Below are 14,388 nucleotides of genomic sequence, written 5' to 3'. Positions count from 1 at the left end.
TTTCGGTCCCGGTAAATTACTTAATTTAACTGCTGTGACATAATCAGGGAGCAAGCAAGATGCAGTGCAGAAACTCAATTTAGCACGCCAATGATACCATGACAACTAAAATGCGTGCCTCTAATCCTAATCATTCTAATCTTATCCTAGGTTTGATATCTGTACATATATAGTGATCATAATTGACCATGCATTTATTCTAATCATAAAGTACATATATTGCCATAATTTGATAATTCCATATTTGTATGAAGAAGCGTGCTGGGAGAATCTGATAAAATTAAAGCAGCTAAAATTTGCATTGCGCACATAATACGTTGTGAGTAGGCCTCCAGCAAGGAAAAAGATTAAAACATAATTCGTTATTGATCTTAAGACAGTAATACAACTTGCTCTTTTTCAAGAGAGGATGACTTAAATCAACCTAATGAATCTACAGCAAGGCCAGATCACAATGCCAAATCCAAAACTTCAAAAAATATAATTAAAACTAATTTCTTTCCCATATTCGACAATTTACATGTTTAGTGCAGCATCATCATACTTACTGATGCATTGAACACCAAAAGCTCCATCATCTCGCAGATACTTGTCAAAGCACTATTAATTACAGTGCCCCAATGCACTATTCCTGGATTTCAGATATCCTTGTGCAAGATAACAAGTAATTCCCAAAAAAGGCTGCCCAACTTTAACCCCCAAGGAGTCTCTTAATACCAGCTTTCTGCTCAGAAGTTAATCTTGATGGAAATTTAATATCAAATTTGATCCGCAGGTTTCCCCTTTTTCCTTGATCTTTTGTTATAGGCATTCCTTCCTTTGGAACAACCTTTTCATACCCTGGACTTATAACATCTGTGATAGGAATGCTAAGATTCCTACCATCGAGAGTGACTAAATTAACAATGAATCCAGAGAGAGCTTCAGCGAGGGATATTTTCTGTGTTACTATTAGATCATTGCCATCTCTCTTGTAGACATCATGGGGCTTCTCATCAATAACAAAGACGAGGTCTGCTGGAAGAACATTGGGCTGCTCGTTTCCTTTCTCGGGGAATGTAATCTTTGTCCCTTTTTTCCAGCCAGGCTTAACCTCAATAGGTAAAATTTCCTCAACAGACATAGCTTTGCTGCGAGTGACAGGAAAAGCAAAGTTAGAAATTCCATAGCTACTGATCATATTCAAAGATAAAAATACCCATTTGTGGGTAATCAATGAATGTGAGATTATGCAATGGACTGGAGTTGCACTCGGAAACCAACATTGTAAAGCGTGCCATTCAAGAACACATTAAGAGAACTGCCTGAAATAAGATGCTTGCTGCAAGGAGATAGAACTAAAACCATAGTCTATAACTACTCCACGACAACCATTGTTTCAATTGTAAACATGCAAAAAAGATTAATCCTATATCATATACAACCATGCTAGATTATATAAAGGTATTCATTGATCCTATATGCCATATGCCACAGGCCATATAATTGAAGCAGCATAGGAGTTGTAAAATACACACACAATGACCATAGAAATCTAGAAGAGCATACCAAGAATACAGACACTGAAAAAGTTAAATTAGAATAGAAAATGCAGTTTTCGAAAAGGCCAGTTATTGGCATAACAATATCAACTACGCTGTACGTGTAGAGGCATCCATTTAGACATCATTTCCACAGGTAGACAAACTTCCTGGAGATAATTAATTTCAACGAGATTTTTAACTTTATCACTAATAAATTTCAATAAGAATTTTAACTTTTATCACTGTAAAAAATTGCAACGAGAGCTTAGATAGTTGCATTGTGTTAAACTCTTTTATTTCTGAAAAATGCATAGTATATTTCATTGTGAATCAAGATAAACATACATCAAGAACGATACAAGATTTAACCAAATGGCAGTCACAAATTTCCCCTCCCAAGATAAGCAAAGAAAGCTAGTAGGTTCTGAGCTCGATAGTATCTACAGCTTTTCTAAACGTGAGGATTCTTTACCAAGATATGCATGGCCATATCTGCTCTAAAACGTTCTTCCCATATGAATGGAGTAGTTGTCTCAAAAAGGTTGCTCAGCACCTTTATTCAGAAGAGAGTTGATAACATTGGCACCAGCCAAAAAACAGCGAGGGTCCAGAAAACATCTTCTTGGAAATATCAGCAAAAAAAGGGAAAAAAAACCACAAACCGTGGCAAACATTAAAAAATACATATATGCATTTTTTTCCAAAATTTTGAACATATAAAGCAACAACAACCACAGAAAAACACATTGGCACATAAATATGGAGAAAGCACTAATATATATCTGATGTAGAATATATATCTGATGTAGTGGATGCCAAATAAAAAATGATACATCAAAGTTGACACTGTTGAATCTAGGGCAATTAGAGTTAATGTGATTCTTCTTAGCATCATAACTATTTGATAGGTTTTCTTATTAGTACAATCTTTCCTTATTATTAGAGAATGTCTTCTTTGGTTCATCAAATAGCTAGCAAAACAAAGAGACAAGAACACAAGATGTTTGGCTTTCTACCAGGGCCAAAACCTCTCCCTCTTGGAAAGGAAAACCCGCAAAAAATTCTTCTTATAGGGATTCCATTTGACGAATACCAAGACCATGACCCTTGACCTACTAGGCCACTCCAAGACCAAGACACCAATCCTCTTCTTTGTCACTGTTGAGATCATCATCAACGCTGCTGCTTTAAAAAGGTCATCATTCATGAACCTTCACCGAGATATTCATGAGAACATGACTTCTGCACCATATCTCCATCTTTAATTAGTTCATTACTTCTCACTGAGATCATCATCATGTTGATGAGCTTTCCATAATGATATATGTATGTATATACATGTGACTGCTGCACCGAGGTCTTCATCTTTATTAGGATCATGACTGTTATCATGATCACAGTGATAACGAGGACATGACTGTGTCTAGGACATATACTACACCGAAATTCTTCCTCTAACATGAATGCCGAGATTATCACTATATCTTCTTCTGCACTGTGATCTTTTCCGAGGCTATAGCTATGTTCTCCTTGCACCAAGGTCTGCTGCAACTATACCAAGACTGTATTACAGTGACCCTTTAACTAGGCCAAGACTGCAGAGAAGTATGTGAGGAGATCATTGTAATTGTCACCGAGATTTCAGAGGTATGTCGAAGTTCTGTCCTCATCCGAAGTTGCAGAGGCTTGTCCGAGATTCTGTCCTTCTGTGGTGACCCTAGCTGGGTATATATAGTTGTTACATCTCCATAATAAGCCGACATGTCCATTGAACCGATGTGTCACCTTTTATGAGCCGACTTGACAGTTATATATATTTTGAGGCCGACATGACTGTTCTCTTCATCGTTTTGCTGGCTGATGTCTTCAAGAGGATTGTGCTTGTCTTGGAGGGCTGATCTAGACTCTAGGTTGACTCGTATGCATTTTATATTTGCTCAAGAAGAGCTCTTCATGACTTTGACTCTTTAATAATAAATTCTAAGGCTCTCAATGGGAGCCATCTATAAAATAAACCTAAGAATTTCTCATAAGAAGAATTGAATTGGTAACCCATTTGTATAGCATCATAGAAACCAACATTGTTTCCACAACAAGGCCTTGACTGACAGCTCGATCTCTCATCAGATCAGAGCACACCTTCATCATTGTCTCTCAAGGTACATACCCACCTGGGTATTCACTGAGTATGACCTTCTAGCACTATTCTTATCTTAGCTTCCTAGCCCTCAGAGAATATTGGTCCTCTTGCCTACTCTTATCTCGGATGCCCTACACATCCTCAAAGAGCATTGGATGCCAAATGATTACCCAATCCTCCATTCTTTCTTCCCAAATGAAGACAAGAATGTTGTGTCTATCTCTCCCTCTCAACTAGGGAAGATATGCCCATTACTGTAAAGGAATGTCAACAAGTTCCCTCTGAACAGGAACTTGTCCAAGCTCCCTCTCAATTAGGGACTTGTCAGAGCTCCCTCTTAACTAGGGACTCTCATTTTCATCAGCAGCTTCTTCCTCGTGGGTCCTTCAACTGCTTGATCAATTTCTTTCCTTGATATCATGAAATTTAGTCGAGCTTCTTCCTTGTAGGGGATTAACCATCCATCACTTTCCTTCTTGGTTCGTCATGTCATTCCTTTCTTCATGGAAGGTGGCCTTCTTGATACATATATGAAACCTTTGCCATATGGCTACTTCTTCCTCATCATGTTTCTTTTAGGGATTTCCATCCACCACATGAATGCTAGTTGTACTTGTACTTACAACTCTTGTTCCAGTAGCCCTGCATGAACTCATCCAAATATTATTCAAGAAATCAAAACATAACATTAAATCAAATAGTACCTTACGAGATGGCTCTCATCATGACATCTGCCTGTAGGTATCAGCATCCTACATACATGTTGACACATCTCCCAAAGATATCCATTATCAAGAGTATTCATCTTTTTCAAACTTCCATCAGAGTCTTCATATCTTTCTAAGAGATTTCCTAGTCAAATCTTCTAGGTTTTTTGGATGTTGATTGTTGCCTTCATCATGGTTGCATATCTCACAATCTCTTCCTTCCTCACACATTCCATTCCTAGGAGCTTTTAATGGGAGTTTCTTGATTGTAGTCAACCACCTCATACTTCATATGAGGACATATTATGTTGATTTCATCTAGTGTGACTTTTATGCCTTCCTGCAACCATACAACATGACATTACAATATTAAATAAAAACATACATACCTTATTTTACCTTTAGGTCATGTAGGCTTCTTCTAGCAGCTTCCTTGATTGAAAAGATCTTCTGTCCCTTGATCTGCTTCATTTCTCATGTCATCATACCATCATCTCATGAATTCCAAAATTTGGATTTCCTGATGGAACACTTGCTTCCTCTCTAGATTAGTGAATGTTATGTAAAAATTAGTTACTTTAGGTTTATTATTTAATTTTCAGTTTAATTAGACGAAAGGGCACGATCATAAGATCATGCCCTTTCCCCAAAGGGTGTCCATGGCGGTATACAAGCCAGGAACCCCATGTGTAAACACTCATCATCTGTAATTCATCTTTTAATAAAATATTTATATATAAATAAATATGTTATCCAGAAGTTCTGCTTCATCTGGTATCAGAGCCAACACGAACTGGTGACACCCAAAAGTTCTACTGGCCATCAGGCCCTACGGCTTTCAAACAAAAAGAGCAGTATGTGTGGACTATGAGTAGTCTGCCTGGAGAAATACGTTAGGTGAAACGCAGACCATCAGGGGAAGACTGTGGAGGAAACATCGGTAAAACTGCATCATTTTCTTCTATGGAACTGCTGGGTGGAATAATCTCTACGTGGAATAATCAAAACCGGCATCGTTTTCTTCCTGCAAAACTGCTGAGTGGAATAATCTCTGCGGGCGTTGCGTGTGGTGGAACTGCGGCTAGACCTGTGTCCAAGTTTGGGACAAAATCAAAAGGTTTGTCCACGGAGTTGGTCAAAAGGTATGTCCACGGCATTGGTCAAAAGGTCTGTCCATGGTGTATGGTCAAAAGGTTTGTCCGCGGTGCTGGAGTTTTACTCTTGAACGGTCAGAGGAAAGGTGACCCACCAAAAGACGTGACCTTCCGTACGAAAAATATATAACATTTATATAACGTCCAGTGTATATATTCCAATATATATAACGTTATTTATGTATAAAGTCAAATATATATTTATAAAGTGAAATATATATAAGTTAATTTATATATATATAAGGTTAATTTAATTAATTAATTAATTAAACCAAAAAAAAAATTATGCTGGCAGATAAATACACACCCCCACAAACCTGCTCGATGTCGACAATGATAATGGCGGATTTTCAAAAAAAATTGTTGGATTCAGAGCATAAGATAAATAACAACCACGACGAGGTAAGTAAAAGATTAAATGAATTCCAGATCAAGCTTGGGGAGCAAGCTGACGAAATCAAAAATCTTCATGATACAAAAAATTGAATAGAAATAAAGATGGAAAATCAACATGTCCAAACAGAAGTAAACATCAGAGATGCCTTAACAATGCTGAAAATTCTGTGTAAAAGGTCGAATTGTACACTCGAACAACTACTAAAAGAAAGTGAAGAGAATCAAGAACACATCTCATTAGATTCTACAAAGTCAACAGACTCTCATGAAAAGGTTGAATCCCCAAAAAAATCAGCGACACCCCACCAAGAAGTGAGTAACACAGCCTTTACAAACAAGCAACTCTAGGATAATTTTACCAATCAACACCTTTTTTTCGCTCAACCATTAACAACATACCAGCGAAGGGCAAAAGTCGAGATGCCTAAATTCGATGGAAACGAAAAAAACAATGTTGCATGGGTAAATAAAGCAGAAGAATACTTTGAGATATATAACATCAATGACAATGACGAAAAGCTCAGGCATGCATCCATGAAAATGGAAGGAGAAGCATATAACTGGTATATGTGGTGGAAGAAAACAACACACGTCATTCGCTGGAGAAAATTTAAAGATGCCTTCTTTAAAAGATTCCAAGGTGTAAGAGAAGAAGAGTTCTTTTCAAAGCTCATCAAGTTACGACAAAAAGGAAGTGTGAACGAATACACTCAAGAATGGGAGACCTTAGTAACACGAGTACTTGGGTTATCGAAATCTCGTCTGATTCAATCATACGTCTTAGGACTCAAAACCCATTTACAAGTAGAACTTGAGATGCATGACATTTCATCAATTGAAGTAGCAAGACGAAAAGCAAAAACAGCCAAAAAGAAATTCGAACAAATATTTTGGTCAAAATCCGGAAAAACATATTCAAGACGAAGAACACCTCAGTATGCGGATGCAAAAAATACAAGATATGTTCCACCACATCATCGTGAAGATGAAAAATCTAATGTGGAAACACAAAGGATAAAAGAGGGTAAATGCAGGCACTGTGATGAGAAGTGGGACCCCAAACATAGGTGTGCTAAAGGAAAATAACCAAAGAACCTATATAATTGTGAAGCAACCAATGATTCAAACAGTGAAGACTCTGACATAGAAGAAACAGAAGATACCCCAGAATTCTCACAAGAATGAGATGACGAAAGTATTCCGCAAGTGTCATTATCAGCCATGACGGGTATATCCCAACCTCAGACCTTAAAGTTAAAAGGACACATAAAGAAGAACAACGTGGTGGTTCCCATTGACTCTGGTAGCACACACAATTTTTTAGATGCAACCGTGGCAAAGAGACTCAATATTTTTTCATTTCCCTTACCGAACATGAAGGTGATGGTAGCTGACGGTAAGAAGATTGAAAAGGTGGGGAAATGCCATAAGGTTAAATTGCAGATTCAAGACTTCAGTTTAGAGTCTCCATTTTTCACAATACCATTAGGAGGAGTAGATGTACTCTTAGGTATCCAGTGGTTACGAACTTTAGGTACTTACGCTACACCACCAAGTACAATTTATAAAATTCAAATGGGGAGGTCAGAAGTACAAATTACACGGATTCCAAGCACTGGAAAATCAAATTGTATCATCATCACAGATGATGAAGATGATTCGAAAGGGAGCACCCGCTTATGTAGTACAATGTCATCAGTCAGAAATGTTATCTGCAAATATGACCAGTGAAGAGTCACCAAAGATACAAGATCTAATTCAGAAGCATGAAAAAGTATTTCAAGACCTACCTATGAAGATGCCGCCTAATAGGGAAATTGAGCACACAATAGAAGTCAAGGCAGGATCAGACCCTGTCAACATCAAGCCATACCGATATCCACATCACCAAAAAACAGAAATCGAAAGGTTAATCCAAGATCTCTTAAAGTGTGGGATCATCTCGAAAAGTAAAAGTCCTTACGCTGCTCCAGTGGTGTTGGTAAGGAAGAAAGATGGTTCATTCAGGCTATGTATTGATTATAGAGGATTAAACAAAATAACAATCAAAAACAAGTTCCCAATCCCCTTTATCGACGAAATGTTAGATGAGTTACATGGCACAAAGTATTTCTCAAAATTGGACTTAAGATCGGGCTACTATCAAATTAGAATCAGATTAGAGGACATACCAAAAACGGCATTCCGAACACATGAAGGTCACTATGAATTTAAAGTAATTCCATTTGGATTAACCAAATGCACCAGCAACGTTTCAAGCAACTATGAACGAATTATTTCGTCCACATCTTAGAAAGTTTGTGTTAGTATTTTTTGACGATATTCTAATTTACAGTAAAACTTGGAAAGAGCACTTGCAACATTTGGACAAAGTTCTTACACTACTTAAAGAACACCAATTTTATGCAAAAAAATCCAAATGCACCTTCGAAAAGAAAGAAGTAGAATACCTTGGACACATTATATCCCATGAAGGCGTAAAGGTGGACCCTAACAAAATCAAAGCTATAAAAGAATGGACCAAACCTGCTAATATATCCAAGCTAAGAGGGTTCTTAGGTTTCACTGGGTATTACCGAAGATTTATTAAAAACTATGCACATTTAACTGCACCTCTAACAAATCTTTTAAAGAAGAATTCGTTTCTATGGGATGAGGAAGCAGGAAGGTGTTTTGAAAAATTAAAGGAAATTATGTCTAATGCTCCCATATTAGCAGCCCCAAATTTTTCTAAACCATTTATCATTGAGTGTGATGCTTCCGGATTTGGCATAGGTGCAGTATTAATGCAACAAGGACATCCAATAGCTTTTGAAAGTAGAAAGCTCAACAAAAGAGAACACCTCAAATCCACATACAACAAAGAAATGCTCGCTATCATGCACGCACTAGCTAAGTGGAGGCAATATCTTTTGGGAAGTAAGTTTTCTATTCGAACAAACCACAACAATCTCCAGCATCTCCTTCAACAAAAAACACTTTCCAAAGAACAACAAAAATGGATTGAAAAAATTGCCACTTTTGACTTGGAAATACTACATAAAAGAGGTAAAGACAATGTAGTAGCAGATGCCTTATCCAGGAAAGATGAAGAACCAACACTACTTGCAATTTCGGTTGCTGTCCCCGAGTGGCTTAACGAAATTTGAAGTGAGTATGCCAAGGATCCAAAAATAATGGCAATAATCAATAACCTTCCCAACAACTCAAAATTTGAGTGGAAGAATGATATCCTATGGTACAAGGGAAGAATTTATCTAAATACAAATTCCAAGTTTAAGTTTAAGATACTCCAGGAATCACATGACTCACCATCAACTGGACACGTAGGATTCTTTAAGACTTACTACAATGCATGTCAATCCTTCTTTTGGAAGGGAATGAATCGTGATATTCAAAAGTACGTAGCAGAATGTGACACATGTCAAAGGAATAAAAGTGAAAATATTACGACTCCAGGATTACTTCACCCTTTAAACATTCCAAATCAGAAATGGGAAGAAATCTTGATGGACTTTATCAAAGAATTACCAATATCTGAAGGCAAGGACAAGATTTTCGTAGTAGTCGACAGACTCACCAAATATGCTCACTTTATGGCAATAAAGAAGTCATACTCAGCAAAAGAAATCGCTGAAATATTTTGCAAAAATATATATAAGTTACACGGTTTTCCGAAACTCGTTGTGAGTGATATAGATGCCAAGTTCAAAGGTAATTTTTGGAAGGAATTGTTCAACCATATAAGAACCTACCTAAATATGAGTTCCGCTTATCACCCTCAAACATATGGCCAAACAGAGGTTGTCAATAAATGTTTGGAGGCCTACCTACGTTGCTACGCTACAGAAAAACAAAATAAGTGAGCTCAATGGTCACATCTTGCTGAGTGGTGGTATAATTCCACTTATCATACATCAGCAAAAATGACGCCATTTCAAGCTCTATATGGGTATGAACCCCCGAAATGGAAGGATCTAGCTATTGTCCAGACAAATCTACCTGTTGTTAAAGATCAACTAGAAGAAACCCAAAAAATCGTCCAAATATTAAAAGAAAATCTAAATAATGCTAGGAATTGTATGAAGCAACAAGCAAACCGTAACAAAACCGAAAGAGAGTTTGAAGTTGGAGAATGGGTATTTGTTAAGCTCCAACCATACAAACAATTATACTTAAAGCAAAAAGGAAAATACAAATTGGCACCAAAATTTTATGGACCTTATGAGATCAACAAAAAGATTAGCCAAGTTGCGTATGGTTTAAGCCTTCCAGAGACAAGTGGTGTTCACAACGTCTTCCACGTTTCTTGCCTTAAAAGGGCACTAGGTAACAATCAAACAGCGCAAACAACGCTTCCATCCTTAGATGATGAGGGAAGAGTCATTTTAGAACCAGAAGGTATTTTGTCTACTAGAGAAAAAAAGCTTCGATATCGTACTATCAAGGAATATCTGATCAAGTGGAAGGACTTACCCGACGGGTTTTGTCAACAACATCCGTCATTACATATGCTTTGAGGACAAAGAATTCTTTCGAGAGGAAGGCAATGTTATGTAAAAATTAGTTAGTTTAGGTTTATTATTTAATTTTCAGTTTAATTAGATGAAAGGGCACGATCATAAGATCATGCCCTTTCTCCAAAGCGTGTCCATGGCGGTATATAAGCCAGGAACCCCTTGTGTAAACACTCATCATCTGTAATTCATCTTTTAATAAAATATTTATATATAAATAAATCTGTTATCCAAAAGTTCTGCTTCAATGAACCCTTCGATGAGGATTCCTTTAGAGAATCTTGAGGATCTTACATATCCCCATCTGGAAAATGTTTCCTTTTTTACTTGATGTATGATAAGCCTTGTCCTGGATGACTTCTTAATGAGGTTCCCAAGAGCTATATCCTTCATGTTTGACTGCCATGGATTTTTTCCTTCATGATTCCCATGGTGATGTCACGAGCTCTTGTTTTTCATGCTTCCATGATGCCACGATGCCTCTAATTATCATGGTCATATCTATAACAGAAGCTTACGGTAGGACCCTTTTGTGAGGGATATCATTTCAATCATAGTAGAGATTTGTTACTCTGTCTTTCCTTGGCCCTTTTCTTCAACTTCCTCCATCTATCTGGCAATATGAGCTTTCATAATCTTTCCATAATCTTAGCTATACTATTTTGTCTTGTTTGGGAACCAAACTTTCCTTTCCTTTGGAGCCCTTTAACCTTCAACACTTTTTGCTTGCAACTTGTCTTTTTCTATTTAGCATAGAGACCACAAGTTGTCGAATGAGGTAACCTTCTTATTTGTTACCTTGCTTATTAGTTAATGATGATTATCTTCTTATCATCTCTCCCAGATCTCCCAATTGAGATCTCATGAAGATATTCCTTCATTCTTTGGTACCTTCAATCAGGTCTAAGTGATATGACCTTCTTCACTATATTTTAGAGAGTATATCTTCTAGCATTTCATATATCTCTTTTATGTCTCCTTTCTTGCTACATAGGGAGGAGAGGACCTTAAGAGTTCCCTCCCATGAATTCAAAGGAGACCTTGATATGTTCACTGACTTCTCTTATCTATGAGGATTATGACAATCCTTCTTATTCCATGCAAGGACCTTTGATGACCCATCTAGCGTATAGATCCCCTTGCAACTACGAAGTCATTTTACTTACCAAATTGATTAAAGAATGAAAAGTACTTACTTGACAAGTGAAGATGAACTCTTCTACTTGATCACTTTGATGATGATTGAAGAAGATGTATTAGAGTTTCCTCTTGGATGATCTTCTTTCCGATGAAAAAGCCTTTCTTCAATAGAAAAAGGTTGCTCCCTTTAATGAGGATGATTTGTTGCTTCTTCGGATGATCTTCTTCTAGGGAAAGGAGATGCTCCTTGCTTGTTTTTATAACCTTGAAGATGACAATGCCTTCTTGCCTTCAATATGCTTTGCCTTCTTTTGTAGTGTAGATCAAGATTGCTTCTAGGGTTTCATCCTTTTCCAAGATGATGTGATCTTTGTTTTTGAGGTCCTTTGAGCTATATTGCTTTGTAGACATCTTGATGAGAGTCTTGGTGGCCTTTTGATGATGATTGTGGAGACAAAAGATCTTGTTGTTGTAGACTGCTTCTTTGATCTAGGGCTTGATCCTTAAATGTAGATCTTGATCCCTTTTCTTTGATATCCTTCAACCTGCTTTGATATCCTTCTTGAAGCTTGATCCTTGAATGTCTCTTTGCTGCCCTTCCTTTGACTTCAGCACCTTAGCTCTGAAACCATGTTGAAAAATCTAGGGCAATTAGAGTTAATGTGATTCTTCTTAGCATGATCACTATTTGAGAGGTTTTCTTATTAGTACAAACTTTCCTTATTGTTAGAGTGTGTCTTCTTTAGTTCATCAAATAGCTACCAAAACAAAGAGACAAGAACACAAGATGTTTGGCTTTCTAACAGGGCCAAAACATCTCCCTCTTGGAAAGGAAAACCTGCACAAAATTCTTCTTATAGGGATTCTAATTGACAAATACCAAGACCAAGACACCAAGCCAAGACCTAGTAGGCCACTCCAAGACCAAGACACCAATCCTCTTCTTTGTCACTGTTGAGATCATCATCAACACTGCTGCTTCACCAAGGTCATTCATGCACCTTCACAGATATTCATGAGAACATGACTGTTGCATCATATCTCCATCTTTACTTAGTTCATTACTTCTCACTGAGATCATCATCATGTTGATGAGGTTTCCATAATGAGATATGTATGTATATACATGTGACTGTTGCACCGAGGTCTTCATCTTTATTAGGATCATGATTGTTATCATGATCACAGTGATGCCAAGGACATGACTGTGTCTAGGATATATACTACACTGAGATTCTTCCTCTAACATGAATGTCGAGATTATGACTATATCTTCTTCTGCACTGTGATCTTCTCTGAGACTGTAGCTTTGTTCTCCTTGCACCGAGGTCTGCTGCAACTATGTCGAGACTGTATTACAGTGACACTTTAACTAGGCCGACACTGCAGAGAAGTATGCGAGGAGATCACTGTAATTGTCACCAATATTTCAGAGGTATGTCGAAGTTTTGTCCTCATCTAAAGTTGTAGAGGCTTGTCCGAGATTCTTAAAAGAATGTTCAATGAATTAATTCACAAGGAGCAAACAGCTCAATGATAATACAAAGATATTTACAATAATAGAAACATCAGGTTTCTATGTAGAATATAGAACAAACAGTTTCATCTAAGAAACTGCTAAAAGAATAAAAATAGAAACAGCTAAAAGACTGAGCATTACTAAATAGAAATATATTCTAATACCCTCCCTTAATGCTCAATCTATTTACAACACCAATAGACCCGCGAAATTTTACAAATTTATCAGGACCAAGAGGCTTGGTGAAAATATCGGCGGGCTGCTCTGTTGTGGGAACATAGTGCAACTGAACTGTGCCGTCTTCAACCAGCTGTCGAATGTAGTGGCAGTGAGTTTCCACATGCTTTGTTCGTTCATGAAAGACTGGATTCTTGGCAAGTTTGAGCACTCCCTGATTATCACAAAACAAAGAAGTAGGCCTTGTCTGAAAAACATGCATATCTGCAAGCATACTACGAAGCCAAACTGCCTCACAGGCTGCCTTAACTGCTCCCCGATACTCTGCTTCTGTTGAAGAGAGAGCCACTACCTGTTGCTTCTTACTAGTCCAAGTAACAGCGCCAGACCCTAGACTAAACACATACCCAGCTGTAGATTTACGGTCATCAACCGAACCGGCCCAGTGAGAGTCAGTGTAGCCACTGAGAATAGGATTGGAGCTGCGAGTATATAAGAGGCCATAATCAGAAGTACCATGCACATATCGTAGCACCCGCTTTGCTGCTATCCAATGATCAGCTTTAGGAGCTGACATAAAGCGAGAAATGTAGCTTACTGCAAAACTGATGTCAGGTCTGGTAGCAGTAAGATAGATGAGACTGCCCACTAATTGCCTGAATAAAGTTTCATCCACAAGAGGAGAGGATGACTGGGCTGAAAGTTTGAACCCTGGTTCCATAGGAGTTGTGGCTGGTTTGCAATCCTGCATTCTGAACCTTTCCACAAGATTTTTGGCATACTTGGACTGAGAAAGAAAGATCTGATTTTCAGTCTGCCATACTTCAACCCCCAGACAGTAATGAAGAAGTCCCAAGTCTGTCATCTCAAACGTTCTGCATAGATCTTGTTTGATCCCATGGATCAAATGTGCAGAGCTGCCAGTAATGATAAGATCATCCACATAGACGACTACAAATAAGATATCATCACCAGTATGCTTGATATACAGGTTTGCATCAGATGGACTACGCTGAAAACCTTGATCTGTCAGGTACTGATCAATTTTCATGTACCAAGCCCGAGGAGCTTGTTTCAATCCATAGATTGCTTTAACTAACCGACACACTTTCTGT

General features: G+C 37.7%; 1 protein-coding gene across 1 annotated transcript in view; it reads right to left on the bottom strand.

The window, feature by feature from the left end:
- Positions 1 to 339: 339 nt before the first annotated feature.
- Positions 340 to 14,388, bottom strand: part of LOC149191279 (uncharacterized) — a 130,806-nt gene continuing 116,757 nt past the window's right edge. The window contains exon 3 of the mRNA XM_089404151.1: positions 340 to 1,130. Within this exon, the coding sequence (XP_089260277.1) occupies positions 692 to 1,130 (439 nt within the window). The 3' untranslated portion in view covers positions 340 to 691. The remainder of the gene's footprint in view (positions 1,131 to 14,388) is intronic.

This window comes from Pinus tabuliformis, chromosome 2_2 (genome assembly GCF_031772625.1).
Source record: "Pinus tabuliformis cultivar Carrire ecotype Pingquan chromosome 2_2, CPIR1, whole genome shotgun sequence".
NCBI classification, from domain to species: Eukaryota; Viridiplantae; Streptophyta; class Pinopsida; order Pinales; family Pinaceae; genus Pinus; species Pinus tabuliformis.
Note: the sequence above shows the minus strand (reverse complement) of the source record. Positions and strands in the feature narration are given on the sequence as shown.